At 40.0% G+C, this 19,553-nt stretch overlaps 1 protein-coding gene across 1 annotated transcript; it reads left to right on the forward strand.

Annotated features, from left to right (window-relative positions):
* Positions 1–3,518: 3,518 nt before the first annotated feature.
* Positions 3,519–13,396, forward strand: LOC104413693 (photoreceptor outer segment membrane glycoprotein 2). The gene is made up of 4 exons (XM_010024759.1): positions 3,519–3,696; positions 6,988–7,656; positions 11,496–11,742; positions 13,130–13,396. Exons 2-4 carry the CDS (start codon positions 7,076–7,078, stop codon positions 13,394–13,396), a joined length of 1,095 nt encoding a protein of 364 aa, XP_010023061.1. The 5' UTR covers positions 3,519–3,696; positions 6,988–7,075.
* Positions 13,397–19,553: the final 6,157 nt, after the last annotated feature.

A 19,553-nucleotide genomic window follows, 5' to 3' on the forward strand; every position in this document is an offset into this window, starting at 1 on the left:
GGTGTTTCCCGTAACGTACAGGAGTTCTAAAGACTAGCAGGACATGTGCACTGCACTTCGTGCAAGTCTGCTATAATCTTTTTGCCTGAGACACTCCAGCATCCATATTGTTATAACCTTTAAACATCTAAACATGAAAATTAATAATACTTTTTCTGATTTGTTCATTCTGTGATGTTCCTCAGGCAATTAAATGAGCTGCAATGAGAGTATCTGTATTTTGCATGGTACAGGGGTCTCCGGGTACAATGGCAGTACAGTGTAAAGCTGGAGTTGCAAAACATATTTACTTAGTTTGCAATAAGCTTTGTGGCACCCTAATGTACAAACTGAGTTCTTTTAACTTACTGTCCACCCCCATTACCGCTTGTCTTTGAGTTTTGATATTCCCTCTGCCAATTCTGCTATAAGAATTTCAAATGATTGATTTAGCCTAGGTGTCTTCATCAAACTGGAACAACTGTAATCATCTAGATAATGCTCTACTTCCTTCCTAAAAGTTCAAAAATGCAATTGAGAGATGAATATTCTGCAAAGACCCAGTTGCTTCTATTTGCCTAATAACTTACACCTCTCAGTATCTACCATGTGATTCATAACTTTACCAAAGCCAAAAGCAGCAGATGGTCTGAATTCCCTTTTTCATACCCTCTCCACATTAACATATATCAGCAAGAATCTCTTCCTGAATATGGACTCTCCCTCTGGAGCTGTGACATGTGAAAGAAGGGTCGTGTACTACCTGCTTGTGTCAGACCTAGTAAGTGCCTCCAGTTTTAGTCCATCACTCCAAAATCTCTTCTCATTAGTTATCATTTGCATTAAACAGAAGATGAAATGGAAAGCCATTGAAATATAAAAATAAAACATTAACTTTTGGAAACTAGGTGTAAAATTAAATTTTGCAGCATGCATCCTCCCAACTAGCTATTTAATTGGGCTAATTCAGAATACATCTGTCCTTGCTTGTGGACTTATATATGAGCGGTACTAAACAGATGAGTAATTGGCCAAACATTTATTAAATTTACCTCTTTCAGATCCTAAACCTCAACACAGCAATCTCCACTGTTAGCAGCAAAGTGGGTGATAGATTGCAGACCTACAGGTATAATCACTCCTTCTGAGGTACAAAATGCTACTCTATCATTATGGTCTTGGTGTCCAGGCTTCCCAGCAGGTTTGTAGGAAAGTGCATCATGGTTAGTTGTAGATGGCCAGAAACTAGTTTCTGAGTATTTCAACTTTTAATGTTAACTTTGCAGCTGAAACCATTTCCCAGTGTGAGATGGAACAAAAAAATACAGGTAGCATTGACCTCTAACTGCAGTTAAGATTGGATTTAAGTTGTTTCCTACAATGATGCACACCTGAGCTTGACCGAGCTGTGTGAGTGACCTTTGATTTCTCTAACATAAATCAAATAAAGCTTCTTACTTTGCACTGTAGGAAAAGAACTACATACAGCAGCACTGCCATCTTCTGCTTGCTTTCTGTCGTGCATGTAAGTACTAGGTTTATATTGCAAAGCAACAACAGGGAAGGTGCATTTTTCTACTAGTAGGTATCTGAGGCAATAACATTTTCTAATACTCAGGGGTAACATACGTCTGGAATTCCACAGATGTGTGGGGTTTCACCCATGAACTTTTTCTGGGCATAGAAAAGGATTTGAGACATTTATCCAGGATTTCTAATATACCCCATTCCAGCCAGAGCAATAGCTCAAAAATCTCAGGCAAATGTGTGCATTTGTGTACCTGTGCTGTCCACAAGGCATATATTTCACCTGTTGAATATGCTCTGTAGAGTTGATCTGTACACAAGTGTACACATTTGAACAGATCTCTTATTCCTTGTGGTCTGCATGAGTACAGCAAGTCCAAAGCATGAATGATTCATGTGCACAGGACTAATTCAATGCAGTTGAGGCGTATTTGATCCCATGCAAGCGTTTGTGTGGTCCATATGCAGTAAGTCCAACAGGTCCCAGATGTATTACATCGGCTTTTGATCCGAAGTTTCCTGGATGTGCTGTACATCAGCACATAAGCAAGATAGAAAGCTGGAAGCCCACCTCAGGCATTTCTTTTTAAAAGGTGAAGATATGGTAAATGATATTTATCTGAACTGAAGTTGCCCACAAAGGGCACATTGAGCCTGCATGGCTCCAGGGACGTGCAGGAGGCAGCTCTGTGAAAGTTTGCCATATGGTACTAGATGATGCACTGTTAGATGGAGCTTTCAGCATGACTATTAGTTATGAGTTTGATTGTATCAGAAAAACTGAAAAGGGAGAGAATTTCACTGTATGAGTATCCTGCTGGGACATCTCCTTGGGGTTTTTCACCCCGTGGAGGTACACAGTGACATTGGCAGTTATGATCCTTCTTCTTCCATGCAGTAATGTATGAAATTACTTCTGGCAACTGAACGAGTCCTGTTTGTTTTTTCTTTTTAGGATGTTGTAGTTAGATATTCCAGTCTCTGCTTTACTCAAGACTTTGATAGACGGAGTTGCAGTGATAACTAATCTTTCACCTTTCCTAAGTGTGATAATACTGATGCATGCAGAGGGGTGTCTACCTTTACAGAAGCATGATACTTTAAACAAGGTGGGGAGGCATATTTCCAGAATAGAGTTAGAATCACAGTAGTATCATGGTACTGGTTTATTGCTTATCATTATCTGGGAGAGGACTAATTAGCTGAGAATATTCACATGCACTACTATCCCTGGTACAGAGTCCCTCACAGTCAGTCGTGCGTGTTCACTCAACTCTGATGTATTTTGAACCCTATAGACCAACCCTGCTCCTGCTGAGTGATTCAGTTCCAGTACCAACATCACCACTAACTTAATCAAGCATTGCTGCACATTCAGCTTGTTGCCATTACTGTTACCAGTTCAATCCAGCAATGTGCATCCCACAAATTACTACAGGCTGGGCTCAGAAATGCCAGGGGACAAGATGCTTTTGGTTCTGGCTTGGGATAAAGCTTTCAAGAGCCTAGGACAGAGGTTTCTACTAGATTATTCTTGAACCTGGAAAGCTTCCCAAACCAGAATCTACTGTGAGTCATACAGGATGATCCAATTGCTCTTGGTTACTTGAATTCCTTTCTTGGACAGAGCCACAGTCAGTTCAGACAACAGATGATTCCATCCAAAAATTATGGAATGATGGGCAAGGCACATAATAGAGAGTGTAAATGATGATTGCCTAAGATTTTTCTCTTCAGACGGAAGCACAAAGTTTCATTCTTGTCTCTCTTGGACCCGTACTTATTGTTTGTTAAGAACAAGTTAAGAACTAATGAAGGCATTAGCAGGTACTGAAGAACAGTCTCTTGCTTGCTAGCCAGAACCTCTGGGGTGCAGAAAGGTAAAAGAACTTACTATAAATGCATTTTCTTGGTGAGATCTCAGTGCATTCTCACTCAGCTAATTGGCCTGTTTTGCAGGACTTAACCTGGTGGCATAAGAACCTTGAAATAAATCTCTTAGCTATGATTAGAGATTAGCACAGGCAGGAGAGTTGAAGTCTCTTTCTTCATCTCCACCAGGACAGAAGAACTCCACGGACATCAGGAAATCAGTACTTCAGTCTTCCTCAGGATGCCTGATCCAGGTATTTTCTCCACTGTACTCAGCAAGTTGCCAGTTTCAAGATCTTGTTCAGTCCTCTGAAGCAGGTTAGTAGTTTCTTTTACAGATGTGTGTTTAGCAAAAATGGTAGATTTTAGTGAAATTGGTAAGATAAGATGTGGTTTCTTTATGACAAAATTGCAAGCCAAATTTCTGTGCAAAATTTGCATCTAATAGGTAAGTGTTATGTAAAAATGAATAGCTGGGCTATGTCTTGTTCTATATAGTTGGGGGAAATTGATACCAAAGGAACAGGTAGGTGGAAGCAAAAAGCTACCTACCATATGCTGATGGAAGCTGTCTTTGAAGTGTGTTGGACAAGGCAAACTTGAAAACAGTATCAATAATATGGCAGGGATGTTCACATTTATTTGGCTGCTTCTGTTGAAAGAAATATTTCTCCCTTTATAGAATGAATTAGCTTGTTCTCCTATAGCTGGGATTAAAATGTCTGTGTGCAGGTGCTTCATACCTCTGGAGTGCCTCGTGTGCAATGGCAAGGTGTGTTTCAAAGAATTTTGATAAAGGTGTTAGTTCCACTGAACTACCAGGAGCATTTGTGGTTTTACAGTAGCCCACTACCAAATGTAACTTGGAGAAGAACAGATGCAAGACAATGACACTTTTACAGCATAACTGCACTTCAGTTCTTTCAGCTGGAAGAACTTTCTTCATGATGCTCAAAAAATGCTACACAGCTCAAAAAACTACTACACAGCAGTTGCACATTGCAATACATCTTATGCTGTATAGATATATTCAATACTCCATTGAACAGTTAGGGAAAACGTGGTGTGTTTTACAAAACTCACTATGATGGGAAGAGAGTCTTCTCATTATCTAAAATAAATTCATTAAACAGATAGGAAAAAATGATCTGAAGAGAAGTATCCACATAGAAGCTGGGAACACTGCAACAGAGGAGGCAAGTTGTTCTTCTGTCCCAGGCTCAATGCACTCAAAGTTTCATGAGCACAGTGTACCCTTTGTGCAATCCCAGGTATATCAGCGATGGCCAGGGACAGTCAACGAGTGGTCACTGCACTACAACAACCAGTCATTTCCCCCCCTTTCCTCTGGCAGTACAGCTCATATGAAACAGCAGATCTTACACCACTAGAGGACTGCAGTATCTCTGTTAGATGCATGAAAAAATTTCCATGAAAGTTGGTCTTATAACAATATTGAAATTGCACTAAGGAAGCTGGAAATACCAGATGAGAATCACTGGAGGCAAGGACTTGAGAGTTGCTCTTGCACAGGATTTTTTCATTATTTTAACTTCAGGCATCTGAAATTGGGTGAGGGAGCTCTAGTGGAATAGCTGTACCAGATGGAATGTATCCCTGCTTATGGAATTCTGCTTCAAATTTCTTTATGGATAAAATATGTCAAAGTATCACATTTACATCTTCCAAAATCAACAATGCCTCTTGAGTAGATGGATTTTTAAATGAAGTTGGAACTGTTGACAACTTTTGTTCAAATATTACAGCAAATGACTTTTGACAAGCAGAGTGTTTTCAGTGACACTGTAGCTCTGCACGTGCCTAACAATTCAGAGGCATTTTGTAAATACACATGAGTATTTGATAGTATGAACAGGGAGGGATGCATTCATATACACTGGCCGTTAACATGAGCTGCCTATCAGCAGCTAGGGGATTTCACAACAGATTCTCTCTATTGTGAGCTCTGAGACCTGAGTATCAGGGGCAGATAAATCTATTTGCAGCAGCCATCTACAGCTATTTAAGTTCAAGTCATGAACTGCTTAACTGGTGAAGCAATCAAAGATACTGTCTCCAGGCTTAGCAGACAAGCTGTCAGCTGAATTCGTATGGAGGCTTAATTCTGTGCCAGCAGAGCATGACCTTTCTAAATGAGGTCTGAAGGATACCACAGAAGAACAGTGTGAACAAAGTGTTGTCATTTTATGAATGACTGTAGTCTGGGCTTGTTTGTACAGAGGTGTCTATCAATAATCAGTACTTCATCATTATAACTGATACGGTTATCGCAGTATGATCACAATCAATATTCAACCATAACTGATAATCAGCCTTAACAATCATTAAAAGCAGGGCCCTGTTTTTAAAGAGAGCTGCTGGCCTCAACACCTTTGCAAATAAGAAAAGTACTGTGCATTTTGCACACTATTCTCTGTATTGCACAAAAGATACACAAAAATGAATAGTTTGAGGGGAAGTAGTTTCCTCTGTAAATGCAAGAGAAAATAAATCAACAAAAATGAAGTAGATCTCAGGCATTAAAATGTTTTGGTATTGAAGTGCATGAAGATGTCTAAGCATAATATGAATGGAACAACCTATTCCTTGCCTCTAAACCAGAACCGATTACTGCTGACATGCACAGATGAAGATGCTGCGATGCAATTACCTTTTTAAACTGTACTCTACAACAATCTGCTTACCCCATGTTAAGCTTTGTTGCAGCTGTGGATCCTTTAGTGGGTAGGTGTAGCCCTGTTTCTGTACAACTTGTCTGCAGGTGGTTTTCATGCTGGTTTAGCCAATACCAGTTTTATTCAGAGTGAAGGAGTAGCATCCACTAGCTTAAAAAATATTATACAAGAATAATGCTGCTTACACTTCTCTATTTCCCCAAATTTGCAGGATTATGTTTTACTGTTGATAAATGCCATTGTATTAGTGGAATTGAATTGACTGTACAAACATGTAAATGAGGAAAGGCAAACACAAGGCATTGAAGACAGGTAAAAGATCATTGCTTGGTCCTGAGGTACTGCAGCACAGTTCTACATCCAAATCACGTACACTGAAACACATTGTCTTCAGCTCTAACAGGTTTTGGATCTTGGATGTTATTAGCTGCATTCTGCCTGTGATTGTGATATAACTGGAGAGATGCAAAGGAGGAGTTACACAACATTTGCAGAGAAGCAACGTTAAAAGTGCTGGGAAAGATGGTCTCTTTTCTTAGATCCACTAATAGCTGGGGAAGAGAGGATAGACCTTGAAACACAGAAGTCCTCCTTCAGCTGTGAAACTGAAATATTGATTTGAAACTCAGGGGGATCCTCTCTGAATATTTTTTATGTCCATCATTGTGACCTTTGAAAAGAAAAATAAGAATCCATAGATCACACAGGAAAGTTATTAAAGGACACAGCACTGCACCAGCTACTAGAAGAAAAATAACTGTTACAGCTGAAATTTAAGCTATAAACGTCACTGGGGAACTCCCTTGGCAGGGCTCAGAGTGCATGAGGCTGTACAGGAAGTTTTCTGTAGCCTCTATAAATAACCTAGTCAAACAGACAGTAATCTCTGTCTCTCTGTCTCTCTCCCCTTCAGATTTCTACTGCATGCCTTGGATAGATGCTTCTAATCAGCTTACAAGCTCTCCTTGACCTACGCTTCCTTTCCTAATGCTGATCTGACTATGGCTGTCCTCAAAGTAAAATTCACCAAAACTAAGAGGGACAAATTGGCTCAGATCTTATGGATCCTCAACTGGGTTTCTGTAGTGAGCGGGATCATTCTCTTCAGTCTTGGCCTCTTTCTGAAAATAGAGATCAAGAAGCGCAACGAAGTGATGGCAAAAGGGGATGTTAACTCTGTCCCCAACATGCTGATCTCTGTAGGGGTCATAGCATGTATCATCAACTTTCTGGGTGGCAAAATCTGCTATGACTGCTCAGATACCAATAAGTTCTCTCGCTGGAAACTAGTTATGCTCCCATACATCGTGTGCACCTTCTGTTTTACCTTCTGCATCCTGGTGGGTGCTCTCATGTGCTATACCATGAGGAACGAGCTGGAAGAGTCTCTCTATCTGGGACTGAGGGATGCTATTAAGTTCTATAAGGACACAGACATACCTGGACGATGTTTCTTAAAGAGAACAGTGGATATGTTACAAATTGGATTCCAGTGCTGTGGAAACAATGGCTTTAGAGACTGGTTTGAAATTCAGTGGGTATCTCATCGTTACCTGAATATGGCTTCCAAGGAAGTTCTGGAGTAAGTATTTACTAGTTATAACAAATCTAGGAGAAAAACTCATTCAAAAAGGCAAAGTAGAAGTAGTTTTGACTGGACATTTGTCTCATAATCAAAAATCTGTAGAATGACCACGTTGCAATATATGCTACCTACATGCATAATCAGAACTTGCCTTTTGCTGGCTTATTAGCAGAAGGGATGCTAAGCAAAGCAAGGATTTATCTTTCCTTTTTTAATGATGTGGTGAATTAGCTACCTTACATTTCCATTATGGTGAGCTGATACTGGAAAGAAAAAAGGGTTGTACCATCAGTACATTGCACAGTCAATCCTAAGCACTGAAAGATCTTCCTCCTTCAAGATACTAGGCTGCAAACCTAGGTTCAGTTCTGTATGTTCACGTGTCAACACCATGTACACTGCATAAAAAAGGAGGGGAAAACCCCTTGAAATATTCTGGGGCAGGAGTGGGGTGGAGGAGTGGTATTTCACATGATGGAGCCATGTGAAATTATACGCCCAAAAAGAAGAGTCTGGTTATTCTTACAGTAAATAGAAAAGTTAAAAATATTGGGTTTTTTTAAGTAGACAATCCAGTACGTAATAACTCTTCTAAAGCTGAAAACAAGTCTTCACTGATGAGAGTGTAGTAGCTCTATATGTTCCTGGGAAAGACAAACACAGAAAGCTTGCCTGGCATTTGTCAAGTGTTCTGTTTTGCTGAACTCAAAAATTGGTGACAGTAAAGCCAAAGGAAGAGAGGTCAAAGATCTTATTTTCACAGCATTTGCAACTCAAAACTGCCATCAAAGCAAAGCATCTATACAGAGCTGCAAACATCCCAGAGGACAGGACCGAGGAGAATGCAGGCAAGAGGGCATCAACGTGCGTATGGCAGCTGGCCATGGAATTAAAGCAAGCTTTAGAACAAGTGTTCTCGAGAGGGAAGTTGGAAAGCAACAGTGACACAAAGCAGACTGACCCAAGAGGTGATTTAAATCCTGGTTCTATACTGCAAAGTAACATGACAACAAAGATGGTCCACAGGAACTTAGTAGTAGTATGTTACTGTGAGAAGTAAAATATACAGCCTTTTACTTCTGAGAGACATGCAGAAACAGTGATGTTTTACCCAGGGTCTTAGCTAAACTGTTTTCCTCTGCAGGGTCACCTGTTCTGTGCCCTTACTTTGAAAACACACTGTCAGTTAATTTTTGCCCCCTGTAGGCAGAAGATGCCAGTGACACATGTAGGAGAGAAGTAATTACACTGCAGAATTTCTTCTACTGCATGTGAATTGGATAATTCCATCTTGATGAAGATGGACTGTCTTAATGCAAGAATCCAAGTTGGTGCTGTATAACCAAATTACACAGTGTTTTCCAAAAACCTGGTAGTGAAACATTTGATAGGAAATCATTGGAAGCAAAGTCCAGCTGGTTCAGAAAGGATGCAGAAGGAACCAAACGTTTTTCTTGGTTTTATCTTGCACTGTACGTCAGTTAGTACTTGGTAGATTAAGAGGCAAAGCATGTGAGAGCTGACATACAAAGGCATGTGACCTTTGCAGAACTGAACTTTTCACCTTCCTTCATAATCCTCTTCCCCTCTCTTCTGCCTCTCCATTGCCAACACCACGATGTGACAAGAAATGGAGAGTCAGTGGGAACAGCAGGAGGATGAGGCAGGCTACAGTGGTACAATCCTATCATTACTTGAGTAAAAATCACCTTTTCATAGTCTCAAAAGCAAGATTTACTTTACAGTACTATAATAACTTTGAATTGCAACAACAAATAGCAGTGAGTGTCTCACTCCCTCAGCTCTGCTACCGAGGTCTTCCCTTCCAACAGTACCAAGACACATCATTCTTTAATTTGCCACTAGTAGGAGGAAACACGGTGGCAGGGGGACACCACCCATGTCTGGAGACTGCGAATGTTGGCAGTAGAAAGAAGCTTCCTGTTTGTAACATGTGGCAGGAAGAAAAAAGATAATTAATTTGGTGCTTGGGATCAAAGCAAAGCTTAAGAGCTAGTTTAAGAGATTGTATTTTAACCCTTTTAGATGCTGTACGATATTTGGGTCATGTCACTGAAATATACAGAGCATTCTGCTGGCCCAAGGAAAAGCCTCCCTTTCACAGTGTACCAGCTACCAGCCTTCCTCTCCTGCCCCTGTGAGGTTTCTTTCCTCCTCCTGCATTTGAGCATTCTGGTTTGTACCTCTCTGGCTCTCTTCTTTGCTTCCCTCCCAGTGAGTGGTTTTGCCTATGCCTGTTACACAGCTTGCACACTTAAGTCTGGTTTCAGTGGATTATTTGGGTTCTTTTGCGTTGGTTTCATTCTGTTGCCATTACCAGGAATACGATGGCCAGGAAGTGAAGACCTATACTTTGAAGTGAAGAGGAGTTTACACCTAAGCCACTCCTAGGTGGGAAATGGAAGATGAACTTCTGACTTAGATCTTTCAGGAAGATATTTTTGACACAAGGTTAAACAAAACACACCACCCCCCGAAAAAGGGAAGGGAGAAACAAAAGGTTGAAGGTTGTTATTTACCAGGCCCACAGCAATAAAATGAAGGCCACCCCAGCACAGCTACAGATACTGAGCTTCCCAGCAGCTTATGTTTCTCTTGAAGGATACATTTAGTCCCAAAATGGTAGAACACTGGACCACAGAGTTTCTGCTTCTGATCACCTGATGAGCTTCTTGTGACAACCTCCTTCCATTTAATTTAGATCATCTGCAGTGGAGCAGGAAAATATGATCTGTAAATGTTAATAAATGAGGAAAAATTTTGGAAAATATTAAAAATTCTACTATTAGCAAGTGCTGAAAGCTCATGTATTCTGGCTCCCTAACAAAGGCTAAAGGGCATGGTCTTCATTAAAACAGGCCATGGTTCTCACCTGTGGGGCTGCCTCAGGAAATAAGACATCTGCAATGAGCATGAAAATAGATACACGCTTAGAGGCTCCTTACCCAAAGTGTGAGAGCATCTCTGAGCATCTTAAGATACTCTCCGCTTTATGGAAAACCTATTTCTCTGAAGGGCCCACTAGTGAAAAAGCAGGTAGTACAAGGAAAACTGATGTCAAGGATTCATTTAACTGTTTCAGAATCTCTTGACTAATCTGAGACTTTGTTCTCTTTCCAGCCTATGATTCTTTTGTTCTCCCTCCAATTTATTTATCTTTCTGCTTTCCCAGTTGTTTTTCTCCTGATCTTATAGGGAAGGGGAAGGAATAATTTTTAGCAATAAATACATCAGTTTCAAAAGTTACAGGAAGTACAGTTATAAGAAGTAGAAACTCTCTTGTGATCTCAAAACCTGCCTGGAACCAGCCATTGCATGTGGGTACAATGATGAAGACAATTTCCAGCAGTTCCTGTGGCATGCAAAGTTGTTCTTGGATTAGTTTCTCTGTTAAGGAATGCTTGTGCTGAAAATCAATCCAGAAGTGATTGATGATCCTGATAAACAGGATTTCTAGGGCTTTAACTTCCATTAGAGTTCCACCAAGATAAGCAAGTTCAGAGACTGAGTATTTTCAGTGCAGATACTCAAAAAGGGCGCCATCCCCATACACACTGAACCCACACCTTGCACACACAATACTGAGAACCATGACATACTGTGCTGATACCACGCTTCAGAAATACAGCAAAGGAAAAATACAGTTTTCCTGCAGTAAGCAACTTTTCCAGTTGGAAAAATATTCCCATATTCTTGTTACATTGGAGAGGCCTACACTGCAGCAGATTGGCATTGTAGCCTTTAATAAAGACCACAGACACTGTTTGCTGCTGATAACCAGATTTGTAATGCCCAAACTTTCTGTCCTGCTGCAGCCGCCTGAAGAGCAACGTTGATGGGAAGTTCTTGGTAGATGGAGTACCCTTCAGCTGCTGCAACCCAAGCTCCCCCCGGCCCTGTATCCAGTACCAGCTGACAAACAACAGCGCTCACTACAACTATGATTTTCTGACTGAGGAGCTCAATATCTGGGTGAGGGGGTGCAGAGAGGCCCTGCTGGAGTACTACACGGTCATTATGAGATCCATTGGTGCTACAGCATTGCTTATTTGGTTGTTTGAGGTAAGCCTCCTAAAAACAGTCTTGTCAGATTAATCAGTCTTCCTGCTCTCTAGGATGGGAAACAACTGTGGTGAAACATATGAAGAGTGCCTCAGTATCTAATAGAAAATCCAAAAGCACTTCAAGAATGTTGCAGGATTTCCTTTAGTACAGACAACTTCCCAGAGCAGAAGCAAGTCTCACTGAAGATAAGAACTATTCAAAATGATGTATATAACCCTGTATGTTTCCAGAGCTTTTCAGTAGACTATGGCATATTCCCTTCCCTGAAGTGTTTATGGGATCGGTCACGGGATGATACATGCAGCAACAACTGCAAGGAAAATGAGGTCTGAGGTCTGTTCTAAATCAGTTTTAACAAAGAATATCAAAAATCTGAGCAGGCCTTTGGCTGAATACATTAACTTGATAGTAAAAATTCAGCATAGGTATTACTATCTCAAAGCCTCCTTTTTACATTCCATAGACTGCTTATTATACAATCAAAATAAGCATTTCACAGGCAAGCACGTACACATGTGAAGATGCACTCTTCCTACTGGTGTCTGTAAACTGGATGTTGTCATCCACTGATAAAGGTCCCCATGATAGCATAGGCTAAAATATGGGTTTCTTGCCTTTTTAATAAGTTTTAATTTTCTGATTATTGCTGTATTGCATGAATATTAGCACTGTAATTAAAATAGTTCACAAGTCCTCCAGCAGTGCTAGATGGGGTGGTGGTGCCAGAATCAACAGGCCATTGGCAGCACCTGAGAAAGCTGCGAGCCAGCTCTCTCTGTGCTCCCTTAAACATTGACACAAAGGCACCATGATCCGGGTTTCCAGAGAACTACGGAAGTGGGGCTTTTCCCTGTACTTACACTTGAGCCTCTGCTATAGGCCATCCTTCTTAATTTCAATGCATTGGCATGTAGAACACATCTGGCTTCCATATGAATGATTAGACTCCTCGCAGGAATACTGATTTAATCAAGGTCAGTGGAAAAAAAATTCCACAGAAATTAACACACTACACTCTACTTTCCCCCCCACACCGTGGTGACTGATGGTTCCATTAATTGATCATCCATTCTACAGCAATTAGTTGTAGAATCTGAGGCTGCAGTGTTCCCAAGTAATTCTGGGTATTGACGTGCTAGTAACATCCAAGTGGGAATGCTACCTGAAGAATGGAAAGGAAATCAATCACTCTCTCGCTGGTATTTTTCTTTCTACAAAAATGCCATTAATTGGGAGAGTGGTTTGATACATGTCTGGGATAAGGAATTTGTCTGCTTTATTCAATATTATTTATGAAGCCTGTAAATACACAAGTCAGCTGACTTGGTGGTAGGATTGAGGCTGCAATTTAAACTCTTGGTTAACCATTAACTGTTCCTTACAGCTCTCCGTACTTATTGGTGTCCGGTACCTACAAACAGCAATGAAGAACGTCCTCCTGCTAGGAGATTTGGAGGGAGAGTCAGATGGTTGGTTACTAGAAAACAGCTTTGTGGAAACTGCCAAATACAACATCAATATCATCAAGAACCTCGGCAAAGCCAACCAGATCTCCACTGTCTCAGGCATGAACAACCCCAACATCGATGTTCAAAACACAAACTGTGGCAAAACCAATGTTACAACAAAATCTATCCCAGCAGCTAGCTAGGCAAGTCTTCAAAACACCAACATCACAAGTAGCTTTGACATGTGACAGTTACCAGATTTTTCACTGACCAGGATGCCCTGTGACTGTAATTCATCCTTCATAGTACACAGGAAAAGCATCCCGATACAGAATAGAGGATAAGAGACCAACATTTTACTTGTTACTGTTGTGAATAATACCTTGTCTGAATATCATTTGACAGCCTGCGTATAATCAAGTAAAAAGAAGCTGTATCGCTGGGATATTCAAAGCAGAACTACTCCTGCTTTTGAAATTGTGCAAAAGTGACAGTAAAAATTCCTTTACTTGTCTAAACAATGTTTTCTATAACACTAGAATAAGCAAAAATTACGATGTTAGAATGAATATAAATAATGTAAATAAAGTGTGTGATGTAAAAACCTGCACTGTAATTCAAGCAGGCTCTATGATCAGAACGTCAAGTGCAGTTGCTTCACTGCTTAGAAGTTTAGGCCTACACTGAAGTATGTTAAAAACAAAAACGGGCAGATGGGGTCCGTCTGCAATATTAGTCTGTAGAGGATATTTTGCAAAAGGCATGTAGGAGGCAAGAGCATTGGAAAATGGCTTTTTCCCTGACAAAGCCTCCTAACTTCCAGGGGCTTGGTATGACAGAGTATTTGTATCAGTGTTCCAATAAATCTCACTGGACACTTTTCTATAAATTTGCATGGGGTTTTTTTAACCCCATTCATGGTTTTGATGTACAAAACACAATAAACTTCAGAGGCAGAACCGTGCAACTACACATTTTCCCCAACCCCCCCAGCTCATTTACTTTCATGTAAAGAGAACATGTTTCACCATAAAAGACTAGTTAATATTTGGCAAGTTAACTTTTGTCTTTCAGCTGCCAAGGACTGCAGTGGTGGATACCAGTGTGATCACTTTTGAACTTACCTCACAGGGAACCACCATCGCCTTGACTACTGCCAGGCATTACTTAGTCATTAGACTGCTCCTTCCTATCCTGTATAGGCATCCAGAGCCCCATCGACACAGATGTACTACAAAAAAGATGACAGTCACTTCACAGCAATCAGGATAAAACTTACTTTTTTAAATAAAGACTTTCTTCCTTGCTTTGCGTGGCTTAGTTTCCTCGGACAGTGGAAGGGCTCCCTACATGCCCAGCCTGCTTTACAGCACCCATCAACAGTTTGGGGTTTCTGGAGCATTTAACACCACAGCCACTGGCTCCAGGAAGCAAACTCAGGTAGCAGCACAGACTCCATCTCTAACTCTTGGTAATTTATAAAGACAGAGATGGCATTAGCAAGCCAAGCCTTTAAGCCGGAGCATCTGCTCAGAGACAGAAATAAATACGATTTGGGGGACACATCTTATCCTAGGTATATTAATGCTTAATCCAGCCAGAATCAATAACAATATATTTGTGCAACAGCAACTTCCAGAGGAAGGAACTCACCTGAGGATAAATTTATCTTCTTTGTGAAGTTCTTCATTAAAAAAAACAACTCTGAAATCTTTTAATGTTCAGATTCTGGTTAAGGCACTAGGACAGTCCCTGTAGAAATTGCAATTATGATGTTCTTCTGTTAAAGCTTTCTGCTTACCACTGAAAACTCTTGCTCTACTCTGATCATAAGTAAGTATACAAATAGAGCACATTTAGCATTTCACATTTAAAAATTAACACAATAAAACCTTCCTTAGAAGCTATAAACCCCCCTTCTGCAAACTGCTGTTTTGGGGGATTTTTTTAACTGCAATAATACCATCACACAGTTCTCTACAACACAGGAATCGTGCTATTTAAAATCTAACAAATCATTTGGTTCACATGCTTTGTATCAGTTCAGGCTGTGCCTGTGGCACGCAGTACTTCAGTGAAGAACCACAAAGGTGTGCAGCTCATAGGACACGCGTGAAGTCCTTCTTCATGAGAAGACCATCACTTAACGGGATGATCTTGTTCTGCTCCTGGATGTCAGTTAACTGAGGCAGACTGCCTGGAATGTGTAAGTCAAATTGCTCAATGAAGTTCTGTATAAGTCCAAATTGGCAAAATCAGTATTCCTGGATCATGAGCAGTATCATGAGATTGAGATACACTGGGTTTGCCACTTGTAGTAAAGGTCAGCATGAGTCACAAAAATGGGATGAAAGAAGATTGGAGGCTTTCTATCATCTGGAGTGATTATTCCTCAGGCTGCTGGTATGTTCAGGATAACCTTCAAGTGGAAGCCCTGGTACACTGGGATGACCTCTCTCCAACTACTAGATGGTATGTCAATTCTTGTACTAATTCTCATACTAATAGAGGCTAATGTTACATTTCAGGCACTACTAAGAGGAAGGAGACATAAGGTTCTGCAGTCTGCTGAAAAAGACTAACCACAGATCTTCACAAACATAGCAAGGATTTGAAATGATCATGAAATCCAGTCCCCACACTACCTGCTTTGCCACATTTTGTTGAGGCTCATCCACTCAAGCACAGAGCCTAGAAGCGTCCTAAATTAACTCTGACAGCTTCCGAGTTGTTTGACACCCTGTAATTAAACAGCCCAAACTACACTTCTTTTTTTGACACTGATCTCATGAACAACAGTCACAGAAATAAAAGTGAAACTTAGGTCCAATTTTAATGTTTCATGTTTAACTTTACACCTGGTCTCCTCTTTGACACAAAATAATATATATACTCCCTTTGCATTTCAGCTCGCTCTCCTTCAGCACACATTTCCTTTACATAGTTTATTTTCCATGTACACTTTCAATCATACAGAATGTAAGTTTAGAGAAGTGTAGCTAGGATTAGAAAGAGCTTGAGAGACTTGTATAGGACTGCATTTTCATTATTATCCATTTGTTTTCTGTACCAATCCCCAAATTTAGCCCGCCTGCAATACACAGATAAAAACAAATAAAAGACATTGTGCCACAGAAATGAAATGAAACAACTTTCAGTTCTGAAGAAAGTCTCTTTGAAGATGTGGTCAAGTCATACGTTAAAAGAATCCAAGTAACAAACTTAGATACTGTATTACAAATATGACTAGTTTACAATGGAGACAATTCAAGGATGTTCTTCTAGAAAATAAAGTGGATTTCAACCATAAAGCAAAGCATTTAGAGTTCTCCTCTATATAACTTTGTACATTTATACACTGCACTTTGAGATTTTTACTATGCAAAAAAATGGTGCTGTGGATTCCTGCCCACTTACCCCCCTTTTATTTTCTCCCCAGTGAATGGCCTTCTTGTTCCAATGGTCTCAATGACATTTTTGCTAGCAGATTTTATTCCATCCACTTTTACTTTTTGCCTTTTCAGGAGCTGGTTCTTAAAGAAACATTCAGTAGGAATAAACATAGACAGTAACAACCATCAACAACCAAACTCTGTAAGCTTCAAGGGGCCCAAAGCAAGGACAAAGCAGCAAGGAAGCGATGACTGCCAGCAGCTTGGAACATTGACATTTGACGTTTCTACATCAAAGATTTCTTGGCTCTTTGCTCAGCTCTGTAATAAAAGTTAAAGTATCACATAGCACATTAGACCAGCACCACAAAATTTCCCTTCCTAGAGGTTAAGTATCTGGCTGACAGACGGTATAGCCAGTTCTCCTTTGAGAAGCTAGAAACCCAGAATCACTCAACTAAGCAGTGTAAGGACATCTGAATATTAAATTCTGTACTTAAGACTTCTTTTACAAGTTGAGGTGGACACTGCAGGAATTTGCAGCTGTAAAATGCTAAGACACATTCCAAGGGGAATATTTCTTTAAGTAAGGAAAAGCATGCCAGCATTACTACCTGGTTCAGTGATGACACAGACTACAGGAGAACTGGTATCGTTTACCAACCATTTCCTAACTCTGCTCCTTTTCCACACCGACAGATGCTGCTATAATGCTCACGTGAAATGAACTGTGAAGTGTCAAAGTGCCTCCAAATAAAAGTTGAATGATCTACGAGAAGTTATTTTATTTCCTGGTTTTAAATATACATATACAAGATATTTTATTTCAAAAGCACAAGAACATTATACAAGTTTCAAATTTACATTTTTGCAATTAAAGATACCAATATGTGCATTATCAAATAACTTCTCCTGTCAGCTTGGATGGAATGGAAATCAGTGGCATAAGCGTCTTGCGAACACTAAATACAGATTATACTCACAGTGAACAAAACTGCATAGTAATTTATGAAATGAAAGATGACCACACGAGCCGGTGAATGACATGGGAGCCCATTTGCTAAATTAGTATGTGCAAACGTACAGAAAGATGCAACTTTCCTCTCCCTCTTCTTCAGCTTCAGAGAGATTTCTAGAGCTTCAAACACGAGCTCACCTGCTCAGCCCAGCTCCTGTCCTTCTATACTACAGTTCAAACAGAAAACGAAATGAAGTGATTTCACTGCATATTCGATAACGGAATTGTTGTACCAGTGAAGTGCAAGGCAACTGAAAGTTGTTGATAAATGAATAGGTGAGTATCAGAGGGAAACAGTGAGAACAGTTTTGGTATTAACGAGGCATACATTTGCTAGTCTTAAGTCGATTTTTTTGTTGGTAAGAAGTGTTTTGATGTCCTTGGAAATTGCCAGTGAATGTGAGTTTTCATGACAACTGTTGTTCTAAATTCAGAATGCATTTCAAATACGTTTTAGAGAAGATTGACAGATTTAATATTTGTCTTTAAAGAGTTTCATATTCAGGTTTAAAAACTGAAAGAATCAAAATAAGGAGAATGGTCTTAACTGCAAGAAACAGAATACCTGAAAAATATACCAAAGCCAACTATTTATATCACCAGGGAAGGATTATAGCAAAAGTTATAAAAAAAGTCTTTGAAATCAGAGCAATATTTGAGTTCACTGGTATTCCATGTCTAGATGTTATGGTGCTGTTCAGTGCACTCATACGTACTTTAAGAACTTGAAAAAACTAGAACAATGGCATTTAAATCTAAATCTCTATTTGTGATTCTACTATCTCTCATACAATCAGTAGAAAAACAAACCAAAAGAAATCATACACCACCACACGCTCAAGACATGAATGACATTAAATTGAAAACCTCCCCTTGGAAGCCTTATTAAAATGACAGAAAAGAACCCAAACGGGAAAGGGTGGAGAAATTTAGAGTACTGACAACTTCAAACTTCCACACCGAAACGGGGTTTTCTGGGAAAGCATTTTTACCCAGCACATTACAAATTTGCTCAAGTATATTATGGTTGAAATCCAGAAAACAGAATAGCAAACATTTAGAACTGAAGCACAGTCACATATCCTTGAGAGGGAGTTCAATCACAATGTGCTATTCACTACTGAAGGGCAAAGAGACAGACTTAGCCACCTTCCCCCCACCCCTCTTCTGCTCTAACTGGCACTGAATATGCGCCCCAAAACACACAGGTTCATTTATGTAGTGACAGAGGATGAAGAGCGGAAAATTCCTCAAATATGGGCAAATAAACTTATTTCTGATTCTAAGCTTGCTGCTTTTTGGGCCTTAGTTTTAGTCCAGTGATCGTTTCAAAGGTCATCTACTTCACTGAAGTCTCTGGCTCTTGTATAACTTGCAGAGCTACACTACAACTACTTAACAGTATTTTTATGTTGGGGTCTTAGGGAAAATCTCAGAAAACAAACTGTAAAAGAAGTAAAACTAAACACAACCTAGCCAAATGGTGTAGCCCTAGACCTCTTAAGAAAGACAATGTTAAGAGAGAACAAATTCATTAGATAAAGTGCAGTTCTGGCAATGCAAAAAGCACAGACTTTATTTTTTGATGCAACAAGCAAGATGGTAATTCCCCCATGCACTTTCTAGCCCACACTTCTCCTTTAAAGAGTTTATTAAGGAAAACTCTTATTAAATCCCAGGACATAGCTGAATGAAGGCTTTTTCTGTACAACTGAATGTTGTACCTGTTGCTGCAGATTACTAAAGGTCTGGCACCATTTCCACTCCAATGTTATGCCACAGACCCTGACCTATTCAAAAGCTTCACTAAGCTTTGGAAAAGAACCTAGGGAGAACGTAAAGGAGGCTTTTCCATAGCAACACCATTCAGGTATATTCTCAAGGCATGGAAGAGACAAAAATGTGGTACGTGCCCTGAAGCACAGCATTTGGGAAGCTTGTCCTTGTTGA

This window comes from Nestor notabilis, unplaced genomic scaffold (assembly GCF_000696875.1).
Source record: "Nestor notabilis isolate BGI_N333 unplaced genomic scaffold, ASM69687v1 scaffold3132, whole genome shotgun sequence".
Classification (NCBI taxonomy): domain Eukaryota; kingdom Metazoa; phylum Chordata; class Aves; order Psittaciformes; family Psittacidae; genus Nestor; species Nestor notabilis.